This window comes from Chenopodium album, chromosome 5 (genome assembly GCF_948465745.1).
Source record: "Chenopodium album chromosome 5, dcCheAlbu1.1, whole genome shotgun sequence".
In the NCBI taxonomy this organism is placed as follows: domain Eukaryota; kingdom Viridiplantae; phylum Streptophyta; class Magnoliopsida; order Caryophyllales; family Amaranthaceae; genus Chenopodium; species Chenopodium album.
The window spans coordinates 5,345,956-5,365,132 of NC_137838.1; the positions used below are offsets into that span (position 1 = coordinate 5,345,956).

A 19,177-nucleotide genomic window follows, 5' to 3' on the forward strand; every position below is an offset into this window, starting at 1 on the left:
TCATTTTAGGCCTAAAGGGACCAAATTGAGCTTTGATTTTGCAAAAAAAAAAAAAAACGTAAAAGCCTCGTATTGTGAATTTGAATTCTCACAGTTAAATTTAGAATTCATAAAACGGGGCTTTTACGTTACTTTTTGCAAAATCCGAGCTCAATTTGGATCCTTTAGACCTAAAATGACCGCTAAAACCTTTAATAGGACTTTTTTAGCACGAAAATCGAGAAAAAAAATAAATAGGTGTAAAGTGGGCCTCACTAACGACAACATGTAACGGAGGGATAACGACAGGGTATAACAATCACTTTTGGGACAATGAGGTTACAACGTGGAACTTTTCAAAGGGAGGGGTACAACGTGGAATAGTCAATAGCTCAGGGGTATGAGGTAGAATTTCCCAAGAAAGAATATACAAACATACCTGGATTGGTAGAGGCAATTGCTTTAGACAGTGTGTCCAAAATTGCAATAGTAGCATGACTGCATGAGCCAGAATAATGATGGGCCTGTTAGCTGGCTTAGCCCAGTAGCATAATCGTTGTTCCTTTGACTTCTGTAGCACATCTCTTGAGAACAGCCCAAGACCAAGATCTAATTGGGCTTAATGGCCCAATATATGAGTTTCATTTGCTTCAACCCAAGCCATGTCACATAGCTTTCACAAGAAGTAATCAACTTATAAGCCAGTATATAATGGTGATGATCATGAAGAAGCATAAGAAACCATTAGGAGGAGCACTATATGCCATATTGGGCCGAAGGAGCCCAATATCGTAGATTGGCACGAAATTGGGGCTAAATAGCCCAAAGTGCCTTTCATAGGCCGGGCCCATCTTCAGATTTTCATCGAACAATGCAAAAAGGTACGTCTCAAAGGTCCGGTTTGGCATTAGTGGGGTCCCCAAACCGGATGTGACGTGGCGTACTATGTTGCCATTGTACGTGGCTGCGGTTCGTAGGTCCACGCCAACATGGTCTGACTCCCCTTGAGAAGGCCAACCAGTTTCAGCTATCACAATATCCACGTCATCATATCCAAAATTCTTCATAGCACAAAAAACAGCATCAAGTTGTGCATCAAACATATTGGTGTAGTTCTTACCCGTATATTCATCAAATACCCCTGAGTTAGGCCCAAACAACGCGTAGTTTAAGTCGGTTTCATTAGAATCAATATCAAAAAAGGGATAAGGGTTCACCATAAAGGGTGAACCTATAACCCTTAAAAAGCTTAACAACGGCCAAAGAACATGCACATCGTACCCTTGCCTGAACCTCCCCGTCGAGGGAGGGTTCGAGCTAGAAAGTATCCCAAGAGAATGAGGCGTCGAAACTTGAACTTCACGCTCCAAGGACTCTACAACGAGGGCGGTGTAGAGGGTCTCCATAGCAGGGACAAGGTTGGTAATGAGGAGTTTATTAGCCGTTGCCAACACCTCATTACCTACCAAGATACACTTAATGTTTGTAGAATGTAAGTGTGAAGAAATGTTAGTCTTAACCCACTGTTGAGCAAATGTGAAATTAGTAAACAGAGGAATCATAACATTTGGGATTGTAACAGTTATGTTAACCCTTGTATGTGCAAAGGCTTGAAGAATATCAGGGTTTGCATCGAAGATTCTAACATAATTGATGATTGTTGAGTTAACAAGGAATTTCGCGACTTCTTTTGGTGGTGGAAGATTATCTGCATTCACTCCATAATTGACTCCAATGTTTGATTCAACTCCTACATAATACCAACACACAAAAACATGTTAAAAACTGTACTAATTGTACTAAACTAGTACTAATGATTGTGTGTAGAGAGTTAAGATTCGCGCTTACCTAAGATTCGGATGATCAAGGGGACAATGACATAGATTAGTGTTTTCAAGGCCATGATCATGGGAAGTTTTGCTTGTATGCTAACTGTTGCAGGGTATGACTTTAGCTTGTTACGAAGTACTTAGTTAAACAGAATTGTCTAAGAGAATAAGTATCAAAATGGATTAATGAAAGATACTTTTCTTTGTTGGTGAGTTTATGAGCATGATGCAATTTTAGCTAGCTTGTGCATTGCGTAAAGTGTATTTGACACCACATCTTAACTCATAATTGTTTTATTACTATTATATGGAGTATGATTCAAGCTTTTCTTTACAAATGAAGGTGATCTATGTCAACCGGATCAAAAGGTTACATACTTCACATCCTAATTAGTTTTGGCAATAATATACTCACTTTTAATATTTTCGTAGTCCGTGGAGAATCCCGTTAAATTTCATGGACAATGTCTCTATAGTTTGTTGAGTCATTTCACCAGGCCAAGATCTTATCTTATCACATTTACAGAGAAGCTAATAGTGCAGCAGATTATGTTGAAGCGTTAGGACATATTTGTCAAACCCATCAAGAAAAATACTTATATATTTTCTTATATAGTAATTTTTAAAAAAATTCTCTTAATAGTATGGTAAGTCTCTTCTAATAATCTTGGTGTAATTTATTAAAAAAAAAAGTTGGAAAAATTATTGAAGGGAATTTTAGGAATATTTCAAGATTAGGCCACAAGTTATGGGATCTGTATTTATAATTGTCTTGTCACACTGACTCTTGATACTACTCATATATGTTAAGTGGTAAAGCATTTTTGTCGTTTATTTTAAAAGCTTTATCTCTAAAGGGAAAAAGTTCATTACTAATGTAGCTTTAATCATATTTAAATGCAACTTTAATTATATTTAATGTTTGTATAGTAACCTAGGAGTATTGTGTGGTGTTGTATATTGTGGTGGGTGAATTACATGGTGTTTAGTACTTTAGTACGTGGGAGCTGCCAGTCCAAGGAGTAACTCTAAACTAACACCCTAATTACATACTCAACAAACTAACTCCCTTCCCTTCGATCTACATCATCAAACTTTCCCAAACTGACTTTCAATTGTGAACACTTCTTTCACGTTCCTCCCATCCCTATCTTGGACCAACAAACCCGACTTTTGGCAAGGGTATTTTTGTCATTTCATCCTGAGGCCGACGATATATATTGTGAGGTACATATATAAGTGATATAACTACATAAGATTTATTACACTTAAACTTATGAATTGTGTTCAATAATTCCTCATGAAAACCTAGGTGTTATGAAAACCTCTTTGTAATGTTTCTTGCTCAAATGAGTATTCCAATCACTGCAGCAAATGGCCTAGGTAAAAATTAGAAAATTGTTGTATTTTATTACTACTACAAATTATTAGTGCTTTTTTTTTTTTTTTTGAGGCAAATTATTATTAGTGCATTTTGGAGTGATATTTTTGATTAAAAAAAAAAAAAAAAAGAAGAAAAGGTGTGAGCTAGTTTATTTAAAAGAAAGATTTTTTTCTATGATTTCTTGTAAATTGTTGATGATTGATTGAGATGCTCATTTGAGTAAGCAGTATTATGAGAAGAGGTTAGTTTTCCAGTTTGTGCTCTACCTCCATTACGATTGATGATCTATACCAAATTACCAATTACAGGTAAATCATCAAATTAAATATGTAATTTTCCATTTTGATTTATTTGAAATATGTAATTTAAATAATAGATATGATTAATCATTAATCATTTTGAATAGTTCGTCCATAAATTAAAGTTTGTACACAATTATCTTGTCAATCAAGTTTATACATATAAATCAATGTCTCCTCCGAGATTTACTGATTTACATACTTGTACATAGCATTATATAAAGTATATTACATCAATTCAAAATTTCTTGATGTTATCAATATTATATTTTACGGAGTATCAATTAGTAATAATTTGTGAGACAAAAAGAGCCTAAGAACTAGTTGATTGTGAGAAGATGATATGTACTAGTAACTTGATAAGCATATTTTAAGGGTTACTTTTTTTTTTTTTTTTTTTTTTTGAGCTTTTACTTACTTTTAATATTGTATACGTATTAGATTGTTAAGATCTACCTCAGCTTAATAATGAATACTAGTAAAAAGGATCGGATTATGAGCTTCTTGTTATAGTACTTACTCTTTATATGTATCATTAAATCTTGTAAATTTAGATCATAAGTTTCTAGATCATGAAGTGATGTTATATTTTGTAGAAGAAAAATAAATCTAATGAACAACTGAGCCATAAGATTTCATGAAGAAGGAATAAATATCCAGTCCAAGAATTTAAAAAGAAAAAAAATAAAAAAAGAGGATAGAATATGAAGTTTATTATTAAAAAAAAAAAAAAAAAAAAAAAGACAAATTTGCGCATCCGGGGAATCGAACCCCGGTCAGTACCGTGGGAGGGTACTATGATACCACTACACTAGATGCGCTTATAATATTCTTAATTCATTTACAATTTAACTATTGTACATTGTAGAAAATCAAAATAATACAACATTTTTTTTAAGGGTTTAGAGAGCTGCAACTCACAAGAGCAAGGTGATGAGAATCGATCACAAGGTCACCTGAAAACAAGAGGAGAGCTTTAACCACTTGAGCTATTCCCTACTCAAATAATACAATATTTTTCACCTATCAAAGTATTACTTCATTAACTCTTACTTTCATCGGTGTATATATGACATGGACACATGGTGCAAGCGACCATTATCTTTACAATGCCTCTAATGTTGAGTTACAAACACACCACTTAAATTTATGATGATTGTGCAAATTCAAGATTATGGTAATGCATTGATAAATTCAATAAAAATACGTGTGAAGAGCTACTCAATTTTACTTTGTATAATCCGATTCTTTTCTCACTAGTTGTGAATTCTTTCTAATAATAAAAAAAAAAAAAAAAAAAAAACCGAAACCATAACATGGTCCTCCCAATATACCAAGAAATTGTCCCCAAATTAGGTTCCATAAATGTAACAATTCAGATGTACATTTTTAGGTCCAATGAAAACGAGATCTTTAACGTACTGTATTGTACTTGTACAGTCCAACTCTTAACTACTTTACCCTTAAACCTTGATCCTTAATCCTTTTCTTTCTCCTGTTTTCTGATGAGAGACTGACAGACGATACTCCAAGGACAGTATTAACTGTTAATAACAGATACACTATACACATGAGAAACTCAAGTAATTGGTGGTTATGAATCTTATGATTTGTATAAAATGATAGGTACAATTGTACAAGTAACATAACTCATACAAAAAAGACTAAAAAGAAAGAATTATGAACTTGTTCATCCTATCAGTATTAAGTGCATCACTATTATACATAACAATACTTGTTAACCTTTAGCTGTCGATTACGATCTCTTCCCCTTCTTCACTCTCAGTTTGACACTGTGAGTCACGAAAAAATTGTTGAAAAGAGAACTGGGTTCGGAGAGCATAGGTTTTACGGTTTATCTGCACCCAAGTTCAGCTCTTCCTTCCTCGCTGATAGATTTATTTGTACAGATCTTTTGGAGATCAATGTAGCCAATAATGGTGTCCTCAAATACAACACCGTCTAGATTGGCCTCATCAAAAGTGGAGCCTGATAACACAGTATTCTTAAACACAGCTCCTTGTAGATCAGCCTTCCCAAAATTAACACGATCTATAACTGCATTTGTGAAATCAGTACCTGCATAAAAATCAATCTTCCGAGGTCAGCAAGAAATAAACTTTACACAGCACTATTCTATTACTTGGTTAATAAGCGAATACTCCCTCTATTCCTAAAAATAGTTATCATCTTCCATTCTGCAATATAACTCGATGAAAGTCAGAAACTCAGAATACGTCTTTCACAGGATATTCATCTCTTTATATTGACTTATTAATCTCCGTGCACAAGTTAATGTTACGGAACTTATTTTGGGAACGAAGGGAGTGATTAGCTTCAAGGTGGCTTCAAAAATTAAATAGAACTGATCAGTAGAAGAGAAATAGGGAGTAATATACCCTTGAAACTAGCTCCCACAGCATAAGCCTTGGACATGACTACTTCTGTCATGTCAGCACCATCAAACTTAGCATCTGACATGAGAGCAGCTGTTAGAGACTTCCCCTTAAGTTGAGACTTTTCATTTGTAAAGTCACAAAAGCGAAGATCCAATGGCTTGTCATATACACCATTTGCTTGACCAATAGTGTTACCAACGAATGCACGCTCACAACGATCAGGATCGGTTGACAATGGAGGAAGTCTCTGCAAATGAATAATTATGTACTAATAAAAAACAGAGAAAAACAACTAGCAATCCTCTAAATTTATACATTAGAGTTTATAAAAAAGTAAGCTTCTTTTCACAGGTTGAGGAGAATTATACAAGTATAAGTAACTGAAACATGATGCATATTTGAAAAAACAGTTGAATTGTGCAATAATATTTTGTTCTGCAGCTGATTCAATATCACCCCACCTATTAGGAGAAATGAATGTTTTCTGTGAAAACATGTTAAAAGCTACTGAAAAATAAGAAGTTATCTGTTGAACCCACTATACAAGGTGTGAGTACAAAAGAGTCAAACAGACCAGATAAATGAAGCTTCTTAGGCATGAAGCTATAAGTTACTAGAATTTGGGAATACTAACATGGGAATAATTATGCCTATCAAGATGTGATGGAGCATCTAATCTGAGCTTTCTATGATAGATTGATATCATAATTTGCTGTGAGATTGACATGAGAGAGCTATACAGTCTAAATTATGAAACATAAGCTTTAAAATCAAACAATTGAGCTTTTCAAACCTAGTAGGATAATTTTTCTCAAAAAAAAAAAAAACCTAGTAGGATAATTCGTGTTAGATATATAGCTTAGGATTTAGATTATGAAACGTACAAATTAAAGAACATTATAGCAGCTTGAAAGCTTTTATGATGACCTAGGCTCACCAAGTAAACATATCAAATGGGGCGGAGGGGGGGGGGGGGGGGGGTGGGGAAGAGCATAATTTTGGGTTTTGAGCCCAGAGAGAATGGGGATGCAGACAATCAAACTTCAACTGAGAACATGAGAGGTCAATTTTGTTAAGATATGGCTTTGATCACGAGTTCACGACAATCAAGAAATGTAAGCGTCCTAAGCAAAAGATAGATCAACTCAACAACAGCAAACTTCCAATACCCCTACTTTTTCAACTAATGAACTCTAATTATCTTATAACCATAAAACACTTCATTTGGATAATGTCAAGCAGTAGAGTGTAAATCAGTAGTTGTATCTAGAAAACTTAGAAGCATGAGAACAGAATCCTAAATCATAAATTGTTTCAAATGAAGGCATCTGCAATTGATACTGAAATCATGGCTGATTCCTAACCTGGTTAGCAGCTATTACAGGTGAGGCAGCTGTGACAGCCCACGTGGCCAGGAGGCCAAACGCCACATTCCTAAGTTCTTTGAATTGAGATGAATTTTCTTTCTGAGATCCATTTCCAACAGCTGCACCAAAAATGAAAACATTTATGAGTTCATTTAACATCACCGTTAGCCCAAAAGAATGAAGAACAAGATAACAGCAAAGCATAAGCATTCTGCAAACTGTTAAGACTCTGAAATGGGTTAGGGAACGAAATGAGCGGTATGTTTAATGATGCAGCGTAGCATTGATGTATCATCAAGAAGCATACAAATGTTATAATCCACTTCTATTTCAAGGCATTTGTTGGATTGGTGTAAGGTGAAAGAAAATGTTTATCAATTGACTTACCAATGTTACGTGATGGATCGAACTGTACTAATAGATTGTCACACGGTTTCCTTTAGTTACAATTCAAGGAGTTTTTGACCGCTGTGAGTGCAACCATGTTGGTATTTTGGTGAACACACTAACTTAAACAGAGGTATTGATAACTCGTTCGACCATCTCAATTTAAACATCTGTCTTATAAAGATTGAGATATACCAAGAAGTAGACTTCACCAGACACAATACCCTTCAACTTTCATTTTGCTTGGATATTATATGTTTATAACACTTAGTAAAGCAGTTTTGCATCTATTCATCTCAATATTTTTCAATGTCTTCAAAAGAATCACCTGCCCTGGTTTCAAAGTATGATTGCTATGGTAATTAAAAAGGGTTAGATGTACTCTACGTCACCCAAAATGTAGTAGAGACGCGGCTGTCAAGAGATCTAAGCTCAATCGGAACTAGTGTTAGATGTATGCAATGATTGTTTAACATAAAGTGTCACATTCTCCTAACCTGTCATAAGTAAGCATCTAAAAACAAAATAAAAAACTTGTGACGTCCCATTATAAACAAAATTACAAAGGCAACCACACGATCAATCAAAACATGTCAAGAAAAGCACATTTTATTCGAAATTGATAACCAAAAGAAAAAGATATGAACATGTCCCTTTAAAATACAAGAGATGCACAATTTTTCGAGAGCATAGGGAGCGCGCCACTTAAGCAGGCAAAAGAGGGACTTTAAGCATTTGCAAATAAGCTAAAGATAAGAAAGTCAAGCTCAACCAATACAACAACTAAAGCAACAAAACAACTTGACATATAAAGAGAGAGTGAGAGATTGTGCGTACCAGAGCAGGAAATTGGGAAAGAAAGATGAAGTTTACGAGCAGAAAAGAGATGGCGTTTGGCAGAAGAATTATTCAAAGAGATGGTATTTGGGTGAATGCCAAAGCTAGCCATGTTTCAAATGATGATTAACAATGTCAATTCCATTTCCTATCTTTTTCTCTCTCCCTTCTTTCTCCCTTATTGGGTGAGCTTATCTTCTTACGTGGCACTCAAACTTACTTGTACTTTTCTTTAATTTTTGACAAGACCTTTTTTTTTTTTTTTTTTTTGGATTGTTAATTTTTTTTTTTTTTTTTTTTTTTTTTTTGGGACTTTTAGTATTTCCTCCCCTCCCTCTAGAAGTGGGTATTTTGCACAATTCAATGACATTTAAAATCTGGTGATAATTATAGGTAAGACATAGATAATTAGATATTATCATAATGATATTTTCCTAATTTAAATATTGGTATTTCATTTTTAAATCACTTATTTACATTTCATACTAACAAACTTCATCAAGAACTTTGATTGCCTTCAACATCAAATACGAGACAAAAAAAATGTAATCATGTGAATTCCCACTAGATTTATCTTTATGTGTGCTTTAACAATTTTTATTCTTGTTTTATTTATTTACTGCAGAGTAATTTAAAACTAAAGATATTGATATACAAACGCGTATATAAGAGACCACACAAAATGCAAGTTGATATCCAAAATGCAAAAATGCTATAATATCAAACGGGAAATTTTGGTGAAAATAAACAGATATTTATTTATTTTTTATTATTATTTTTTTTTTTTTGAAAAGAACCTTGAAGGCTAAAAGCATCCAGAAACAATCAAACTAGATCCCTAACCTGGGAATATAGGCCCATGGCTTCAGGGGATTCTATGTTATTACGGAGTACTCATATAACCAAGAAAACAGAAGGTATCTCAGACTTCAAATTCACCATATATTACAGAGTAGATGGAAATTCCTTGCCACTGCAATACCCATGGTGAAAGTTCCTATTGCGCCATCCACCCCATAAGAGATTGATTTTTAAAAAATGAGGGAATTCTGGTAAAGAATGAGATTGCTGACCACAAGTCCACAAGCCTTTTGCTATGCTGAAGGGCAAAAATATCAGTTCATTACAGTTGGGGCACTGACATAAACATTCACAAAAGACAAATTTGGAGAGCTCGGGGCCAACCAACAAGGGTTATGCAGCTTCTATAGCTTTACTTTACTATTGGTATTGATCAATAAGCGGATTTTCAGAGAGCATGAACTGCAGGGAAGAATAACACAACCTGGCAAACCTTCAACGGTCCGAACAGAAATCTCATCCTCAGGATCCCTACACAGCACATAACCCATTTCTTCCAACTCGGACCAACTAATCATAAAAAAATCACCACATCGACATTGATAACAGAAATCCAATTCTTCCCCATCCTCAACCATCATGTCGTCCAAAGCAACATCTTCCGCAACTAATTCATCACATCTCAAACTTCTTAATTTGTCATCATAGAGAGCACGTGATCGTAAATCCCCAAGGGTTTCCCAAGCCTTTTGGACCTTCATGAATCTATCATCTACATTGTCAACTGATTTTGGCATTTCAGATGATTTGCACAGTTTATCAGGGTGGGACTGGAGTAAGGCTAACCTATAGCTTTGGCGGATCTCATCAAAGCTTGCGTCCTCCCTTACGTGAAGGATATCATAGTATGTTTCCAAGGTGGACTGCACATGAAGAGTCATGCTCAGAGGCAAATCCCTATGACAAGGCATGCAGAACATTATTAGCCCAAACAAGGGAAAAGAAGGCTGAGATCACAGCAATCTACTTGTATAAGACATGGATAAAACTTGGCTTGCCCACGGAAAATAAAAGTTACCCAATAACATACTCAAGAGAAGGATTGGATTATAGAGGTATTATTGAACAGTACTGAGAAATTCATTATAAAAATGCAACCAAAAATCCTAGTGTTTGCTCTCGAAATGCAACAATTTTATGTTCAAAGTTCAGGGTAGCTAACAAAATAGCAGCCGAATTATATAAGTTGGACTCACCTTGTACCCCATCTCCTGTCCAACAAACATCAAGTTCCACAGAAAATGAGTTACTAAGGAAGTTAAGGTCCACGGAAGAGAGACAGTCAAATAATATAATAGTTCCCATGACAACATATACACAACAAAGATCTTTAAAATAACGCATATAATTTGTAAACACCAAAATATAAAGGACACATAAGATAATGTCAAAACCATAATAATCAGGTCTTCAACATAAAAGCTTGAGACTACATTGGCAACTCAAAATCAAATTTTAAATGTACACTCATCAGAGTCATCACCGTATGCTCCACTACAAGCACTAGGTTAAATCCTAATTATATATAATGATATGCTAGAGAATACATCTGTGGCAATCTTAAAAGATCAATAAGCGAAGTCATGACCCCTATAAATGGCATGCATGGCTCAAAACACTAATCTTGGATCACAGCATGTGTAATCAAATTGAGGATTACATCATACCCTGAGCAAAAGAACCTCATTCATAGCATTGCACACAGCAATAGACAAGATGGATCACCAAAAAAAAAAAAAAAGAAGTGATTTGCTGGAAGAGTCAATTTTACACAGATTCTTGAGTCTGCCAAGTATGAAGATATATACAGCAAAGTTTAATATTAGGTCTATGAAGAATTGAAGACACTGAGCAACTGCTCCTTACTTTGAGCATTCTGTGCTTGCATAAATCACCAAATATTATTCTAACAAAACAAAATAGTGTTCACTAAAAAAAAGTCAATTTGCATATTTGCATCCAAATAATCTGCCCTATCAAGCAACACAGACTTCCACAGAGCAAAAAATAGTTCTCCAAAATCATAATCAGAACCGTCCTCTTATAGTTGCTTTCAATCATCATCCACGAGAAGTGATATGCAACTCTTTGAGATCATATAAAAATCAAGCTTTAACTTGAACTTGCTTGCGTCTATCGTCCTCAAGCAACGCACCAAGCCCTGCTCTCCCACCAATTCTCACAACTCTAGAACCATTACTATCCTGATAAGCAGGATTAGCTGTCAAAACTCGTGCCTCTGAATTCTTAGCAATCTCCAAAACCTCGGGCAATCCATTAATACAACCCTTTGACATACCTACATCAATCCTGATTGCCTTGCCCTCACAAGCACCATTGATCCCTTTCCCTTGAATGGTATGCCCCATGATCATCCTCTTCGCTCCAGGAATTGTAGTAAGAACATGCTCAAGTGCTTCACAATCACAACTCTCCGCTAATTCATGCGAAAACCTCCTCAACCAAACGACTGAGTTGCTACCCCTTCCAATATCTCTCCACAAATCTCCTCTGACCCCATTAATCCAATCTTTAACCTCCTTATTAATTCTCTCTAATCCATAATTCACATGATTTGCTAACAAACCCCCATGAACAAACACACTCTCTCCCATCACCAAAACTGTTGCATTATTCGCTAAAAATCGAGTGCTCAATGGCCCATTTGGCTTCAATGCTGCAATTCTAGCCCTAAATCCCTCATGAAACTCCTTCCTAAGACCCTTAAATTCAACAGGAACACCACAAAATGGATCTTTCGGCACATCCATAATTCCAGAAAACAGTGTTTTCATTGAATTACCAACATTGTACCAAAAGGCCCAATTCGAAAATTCTTTCAACGAATCAGCTGTAATAAATCTGAAATCACCATTAATGTTCATAATTTCATGGTTCCCATTCATCGTGATAACCTTCCCACCAGCTTTATCTGCTTGTCGTTTTAATCTCTCAAGAAAGTATAGGATCTTAATTTCATCACTTCCACGGTCAAGGACATCGCCAATTTGCACAACAGTAGAGGAGCCCCCAGACCAGTTCCCCGTGGCATCAATTATTCCGGAAAGAAGAAGAGATTGCTTGCATTTCTCTAAATCCCCATGGATATCACCAACGGCAATGAGGCGGTCTGGTGAAGGGTAGAAGGTGGGTGATGGCTTATTAGGGTCAGAATTTGAAGGGGAGGGAGGAAGAAAGAGGCCACTAACAGAGAAGTCGACAAAGGTGTCAACGAATGAGGAGAAAAGGTTTGGAAGGTTTTTACAGGTTAGGGTGTCACTTTCTCCTGCCATAGTTGTTTTCTATGATGATTGATCTGTAAAAAAGGGTAAATGACGAAGTTCAGGGTTTTCGTTTCATAATCACATAAACTATCAATTATAATTCAGTGTGCCAATCTAAGGTTAATTAGTCACTATTTGCATCAACTTAAGGATAAGTATACGACCTAAAGAAGTTGTGATGACTAAAATAGATGTATATTTAGTCCCCCCAAATAATAAAAAAATTATAGTGGCCATAACGAATTAATGTATAAATTGATCAAATTCAAAGAGGGTGATTCAAGTAGATAATTGTTGAAAAGTAATCATATGACACGAGTTGTTTACTACTCGTACTCCATTAGAATATAGAATCCCTTAGTTTACATCTATTCAGAAGAAACTACGGATAACTTCCAGCATATTCATCCAGGTATACTTTTCCACACAATTGCCTCGTTACACGAAACGTAACAAACATACATCATCTACACATCACTGGCTCTCTAAGGCCACCTTAAAGAATGTTCAAACTAGCAAGACAGCAACACAAACTCGATTATTTCCACTATTATACAACATCATACAAACATCTTTGAGGTCACTGCTATAAATCTTACTCCTGATCATCATCTAAGCATATCTTAAAACATATCCAAGCAAATTTCATAGTTAAAACCTAACATTAAAGGGTTCTGCAATCATTAGCAACCAACTTTGAATCAATTACCAAATAATTAGGGATATTTGATTCAATCATCAATTGAGCTTATAATTTTGTTTCTAACAACATAATTGCTGGTTCTGATCTTTAATAATCTTATTAATTAGAACCAATAGTTCAGAATTCCGAACCCTAAACTTACTAAACAGACAATTAGATTAAATTAAACCCTAGATTGTGAAATTCATATGACGATTACAAAAGGAAACAACGACTTACCTCTGAAGCTGCTTCAATGGGGGATTCAAGTATTAGAAGGCGCGTCAATGGAGAACGTCAACTGAGCTTCAATGGAGCACGAACTGAGAGAGAGAGAGTTCTTATTGAGTTTCTGACAAATAGAGCAATTCAATGGGTTGGAGGGCTTGGACGCTTGGACCCCCATTAAAAGCCCTGATTCGCCCCCAGTTATATATGGGTCAATCATTCAATTAATAATTAGGGCGGGTCTTTATATAGTCGTCATTTATAAATTTTTATTGGGGCGACCCAATCTATTACGTATACGGGTTTGGAATTAGAAATAAATCTCTATTATAAAGTATTAATAATATTTCATTTTGTATAATCTCTTATCTAATACGGAGTAAATTTATTTATTTATTTTTGGGTTAGGAACATTCACCCTTAAGAAGACAATCGATTTTAATTTTGGTTTTGGATTTATTGATACGATGAGAAATATATAAGCATGGAAGAAAAGAAAAAGAGCAAAAGTAAATTAACTCATACAAAATCTTTATTGGATCTACAAAAAGACCTGTACGAGTTGGAGTAATCAGAGGCAAAAGCAATGAAATTGACTTACTGTTTAGAGTAAAGTAATGCCAATTCACTTACTTGGAACAAGTATGACGACGAAAGTCGACTTATTTTTTAAAAAGTAAGGCATTTAATATGATAAAACAAAATGGAATTCTATGTACCCCAAAAGAAAAAGAGCAAAAGTAAATTAACTCATACAAAATCTTTATTGGATCTACAAAAAGACCTGTACGAGTTGGAGTAATCAGAGGCAAAAGCAATGAAATTGACTTACTGTTTAGAGTAAAGTAATGCCAATTCACTTACTTGGAACAAGTATGACGACGAAAGTCGACTTATTTTTTAAAAAGTAAGGCATTTAATATGATAAAACAAAATGGAATTCTATGTACCCCAAATTCAGGTCAGTGTACGTGCTTGTTTTTACACAAAAAAAAAAAAAAAAAAAAAAAAATCGAAATCTACCAATTCAATTTCAGTTAGTGCCAAATTGAAGTTTTAGTCATAGAAATATGATTTACATTTGGATTGAGTAATTCATGTCAATGGATTATTTTCTCAATTCGCAACTAAAAAAGAAAAAAATCAACAGTTAAGTGTATACAACTTTTCTTTAATGATTTAAAAAAATCGTAATTACAGAACTTTCATCCTATTTTGCAATTTGATATTATTTTTTATAGTACAATAATTGTATTAAACTAATGATAAATATTGAAATTACCGTGCATGGCATGGGATCTAACCTAGTTCTCAACTAAAAAAGAAAAACAACAACAGTTAAGTGTATACAAACTTTTATCAAATCAATTTTAGTTAGTATCAAATTGACGGTTTAATCTTAGAAAAACGGTTTACATTTGGATTGAGTTATTTACGCCGACTGATTATCAAATAACGAAAAAATCTCGTACCCTCCAAAGACCTATTCCAAGATTTCCAACAGTATGAATCAAAGAAGAGCCCAAAACCCCAAACTCAATAATAACAATTCTATAAAACAATGAGCCCATAATCAAAATCAATTAGCCGACTCACTAGTCAGTAGTCACTAGTAGTAATAATGTTGAAATTGTCCTTCTCAATTTTCTCCCTTAAAAAATCTCACTTAAAAACTAATCAAACTTTCCCTTTTTTTTTTTTTTTTTTTTTTTTTTTTGAATAGTAATCAAACTTTCCTTAATTCTCAATAACAATCCAAATTTCCTCTCTCTGACCTTTTCCCCTTCAATTTCTCCGATTTCCACTCTCTCTCCGCTTCAAATCCCTAATTTCCCCAATTCCCAATTTCCCCCTAACCCTAAAACCTTTGACCTTCGAATTTCTTCAACATTCATCAATGGAGGAAAACACCGCCATAACCACCACCACCACTCCCACCGGCAAGCTTTTCATGGTGGCCAACTATGTCGGCGCTAGCGTCGTCTCCGCCTTCTTCACCTCCCTCGAACGTTGCTCCTGCATCAATCTCAGCACCTCCGACAACGACGATGAAGAAGACGCCATGGATCGCGGCTTAATCTTCAACCATTCTACTCGTCATGATGATCCTCGCTTCGCTCTTCCTGCTCCTCGTTCCGCCATTAATGCTTCATCTAACCCTTCTCCCTCCGTTGATTCGCTTCCCGTTTGATCTCCGCCGTTGATTTGAGATCTTTCATGGCGGTGAGGTGAGATGAGATGAGGTGAGGTGGGGTCTGGTGAGGTGAAGGTCGTGTTCGTCATGTTTGTATGTAGTTCTTTCATTCTCCTTTTGTTTTACAATGTTGAAGGTGTGATGTTGAAGAAAGAATTCGATTAATTTTCTTTTTTTTTTTAAGTGTTATGCCTTGTGAATTAAGAATATGTTGATCTGAAACTTGATCAATTGTATGTTACTGCTATATACAAGTATGCTTTATTAAATGAAATCATAGGTATTTCCTCGATCAAGGTTTCTGATTTCGCTGTGTCGTTGTTCGATTTTTCGCCTATAGACGAGTTTTGATGTTGCTTTATTAGTGTTGAATCATCTTGGTACTCCAATGATTTTCTGAATTATGTACTACATTGCTATTTTGAAATAGTCCAAGATAATTGCCGCTTTCTAGATTCTAATTTACAAGAGTTTTAAGTTCTAATTAGTGAAAGATAGCTATGAGAATTTATAACTCAAATCCTTGAAGATTTCCACCTGATTAAATCTGACATATCGCTTAGAAACCGAGTGAGATTATTTGAACGGTATTCTATTGTGTATAGTGGATACTTAGTTATTTGATTGATTGGTTGGTGTTGGTGAGATGATTGGGGGGATTAGCTATGTTATTGGTTATGTTATTTGTTGTAGAATGCGATTGCGGACCAACAAAGTCTTTGTTGTTGAAGCTAAAATCTTTTGTCTATCTTCTGCTAGGGTTTTTGAGATTGATTTTGATTATTTATTTCAACAACTTATCCTTTGATCATCAAATAGTTCGTGTAAATAGGCATGTGGTAGTTGAACTGTTGAAGCCATTATCACAGCAAAAGTAAACTCTTATATGCTCTTGCGTTACGTATGATGATTTAGAATTAATTTTCGTGTAACTTTAGGATTCTAGGATAAAAATTTTGGGATCATTATTTATTGATAGTTTTGGTCTTTTGGAGCTGAAGTACCCCTGTGCTCTACATCGTAGGTGATCTTTACTTTGCTGTTTGCTTCATTTAAACCTTTCCCTCCATTGATTCTCTCCCAGTCTCCCCATTTGATCTAAGCTGTTTAATTGAGATGTCTCATTGAGGATTAAGTGAGGTGAAGTTTGTGCTCTTCGTATTTGTATGTAGTTGTGTTTTCCCCAATGTTGAGGTGTGATTTTCAAGAAATAATTCAATTATGTTTTATTTTATTTTTAAACTTGATTGTATCCGATCCACTAGGTTTCCCCATTTCTCTTTTCTAGTAGTCCCATTGAGTTTTCCCCATGTACCTTTGACTACCTTCCCTTGCATTAACTTTTAAGAAAGTGAAAGAGCTCTTTTGGGGCAATCTTGATAGGTCAAAGTACAGAGGGAGTTTTCTTTCCCTAAATTAAATCATAGGTATACCCTTCTCGGGTTTTCTCAATCAAGGTCTTTTGTTTTGTTGAAATTATGTTTGAGTTTCATCCAAAGAATAAATACAATCATGAAGGAATGAAGAAATCTGACCTCTTAGATGGGAAGTTGTTTGTGAGGGTGATGATAAACTAAGAGTAATGAGTTGTTTGGGCACAACGTTCACCCCTTGATTAAATCAAATATAATGTTTGAAATTTATTTGTTATCTAGATTTGCGTTAATCTTACTCTACTCATCCATGAATTGAACTATTTAGCTAATGAAATCACAAATAATAGGAGAATTGCTTTACATCATTGATGTATATATTTTGGTTATTTTAAATGTTTTTTTAGAATTATAAGTTAAGAGAATATAAGAAGCAACATTTCCCATGAAAGCCTTTGAAGTGGAGGATGATGAAGTTTGTAAGTGGTTCTAGACCATTGTTCTTTTCCCAGGTTGGGTATTGTTTTTGGTTTTGGTAATCTGACCATCCTTTTGAATTTTGTAGGATTTTTTTGATATTTATGCTCATTTTGTTCATTTTGAATCACGGTTTTTTTTTTTTTTTTTTTTTTTTTTCTATTGATGTACTGCATACTCTTCCCTTTCTTCCTCTGCCTTCTTTATACCACACAAACGAATGACATTGATGACTTCAAATTCCATTCTTTTTAAAATACAACAATATGATCTCCCCTAGAATATTTGAGAACGAGAAAGATAGTGGAATTACACCCTGAACCTTGGAAATTAGGCCCATTACCCATTTTCTTACGATCTACACCATAACTCTTCAATTATCTTTTGGATGACTTTTTTTCTTCATTCTTTGTACTATATTTCATTTTCTTGCTTTTACATTTCTACAGTTGAACTTAAAATGTGTTCATTGATAAAGACCTACTTTTGTATGTCCTTACATGCTAAAAATATTGGGCCTCCTTACATACTAAAAATATTGAGTGGCCCAATATTTTGGGCTATTCTAAATAAATGTGGCCTATACGCCTATTAAGTGTGGCAGAGAGAGTGCATTGTGCATATACCTCTTATTAAGTTGTTTGGTTGATGAGTTTGGTGGAATGAATAGTGTGAATTATCACGAAGATTAGAGATTGAAGAGGTACTTGCTAAAGATTGATTATTTATCTATTTTGGCTTGTATTTAGCAAAGCTTCTTGGCCTTATTTCCATATTTTTGGGTCCATTGTGGTTGGAGATGAAAATTTTAGCGTGCCCAAATTTTGTCATCAGTTGCTTCATAACGACATTTTTGTTTTTATTTGGATATTGAAGTGTTTTCTGATCAAAGATATTATACTATGAATGGTAGGTGATTAGTGTGGGAATATGCATATGGTTATTGAAGCTACTATAATAATAATAATATGGATTACCTAAGGCCCTAAGGGAACTTAATTTTATCTTGTGGACTGGTGACATTAGCATTGATGATATATATAATCAGGGGTGAATCTCGCCTAGGATAAGAAAAATTGGGATCTTGGTTTTATTTTGGGGCTAAAATAGCCTGTAACTGTGGTCTACAAGATTAGAGGTATTTAAAAGGTGATCTTAGGATAGAAAAATTAAGCTGTTAGGAATATTCTGGTTATTGTGGTAATCAAGCCAGAGCTCAAGGAATTGGAATAGAGTTACACTCGCTCTTCACTTTGGGTTTTTTTGTTATGCTCAGGCATTGGAGAGCTATTACATTAACATGTAGGAGTACTCCCTTGATTATGTTAAAAAATTTTAGTTATCAGCCAGTAGCTTGGGCAAGCCCTGGTAGATTTGGTGCAACTCTTGTAGTTTGGGACTGTTTGCAAGTACTACCAATCACTTCTCATAGGAAATTAGTAACACACCTACATTTTGTTCTAATTTATGCTTCAGCACTGTTTTTTGCATCATTGCAGGCATTACTGTGTGCTGCATTGCGTAGGATATCTTTTCGAGAAATGGATACAGTAGTTTGTTCTTAAAGTTTTAGATGGCGTGATATGTGATTTGTGTG

General features: G+C 34.9%; 4 protein-coding genes and 1 non-coding gene across 5 annotated transcripts; all 5 read right to left on the bottom strand.

Annotated features, from left to right (window-relative positions):
* Nucleotides 1-362: 362 nt before the first annotated feature.
* LOC145630182 (glucan endo-1,3-beta-glucosidase-like) lies at nt 363-1,907 on the bottom strand. The gene is made up of 2 exons (XM_081682435.1): nt 1,828-1,907; nt 363-1,729 (listed from the first exon to the last, which is right to left on the bottom strand). The coding sequence occupies exons 1-2, from the start codon at nt 1,886-1,888 to the stop codon at nt 669-671; spliced, it is 1,122 nt and encodes a 373-aa protein (XP_081538561.1). The 5' UTR covers nt 1,889-1,907; the 3' UTR covers nt 363-668.
* Nucleotides 1,908-4,241: 2,334 nt separating this feature from the next.
* On the bottom strand, nt 4,242-4,312 carry TRNAG-CCC (transfer RNA glycine (anticodon CCC)). Its single transcript has one exon. It is a non-coding gene; the product is annotated as a tRNA-Gly (tRNA).
* Nucleotides 4,313-5,082: 770 nt separating this feature from the next.
* On the bottom strand, nt 5,083-8,673 carry LOC145631635 (thylakoid lumenal 17.4 kDa protein, chloroplastic-like). Its single transcript, XM_081683755.1, has 4 exons — nt 8,482-8,673; nt 7,255-7,376; nt 5,891-6,137; nt 5,083-5,570 (listed from the first exon to the last, which is right to left on the bottom strand). The coding sequence occupies exons 1-4, from the start codon at nt 8,591-8,593 to the stop codon at nt 5,347-5,349; spliced, it is 705 nt and encodes a 234-aa protein (XP_081539881.1). The 5' UTR covers nt 8,594-8,673; the 3' UTR covers nt 5,083-5,346.
* A 1,013-nt stretch (nt 8,674-9,686) lies between these two features.
* LOC145631360 (uncharacterized) lies at nt 9,687-10,262 on the bottom strand. The gene has a single exon (XM_081683431.1). It carries the CDS (start codon nt 10,260-10,262, stop codon nt 9,687-9,689), a length of 576 nt encoding a protein of 191 aa, XP_081539557.1.
* Nucleotides 10,263-11,063: 801 nt separating this feature from the next.
* On the bottom strand, nt 11,064-13,828 carry LOC145631634 (shewanella-like protein phosphatase 2). The gene is made up of 2 exons (XM_081683754.1): nt 13,549-13,828; nt 11,064-12,658 (listed from the first exon to the last, which is right to left on the bottom strand). Exon 2 carries the CDS (start codon nt 12,633-12,635, stop codon nt 11,448-11,450), a length of 1,188 nt encoding a protein of 395 aa, XP_081539880.1. The 5' UTR covers nt 12,636-12,658; nt 13,549-13,828; the 3' UTR covers nt 11,064-11,447.
* Nucleotides 13,829-19,177: the final 5,349 nt, after the last annotated feature.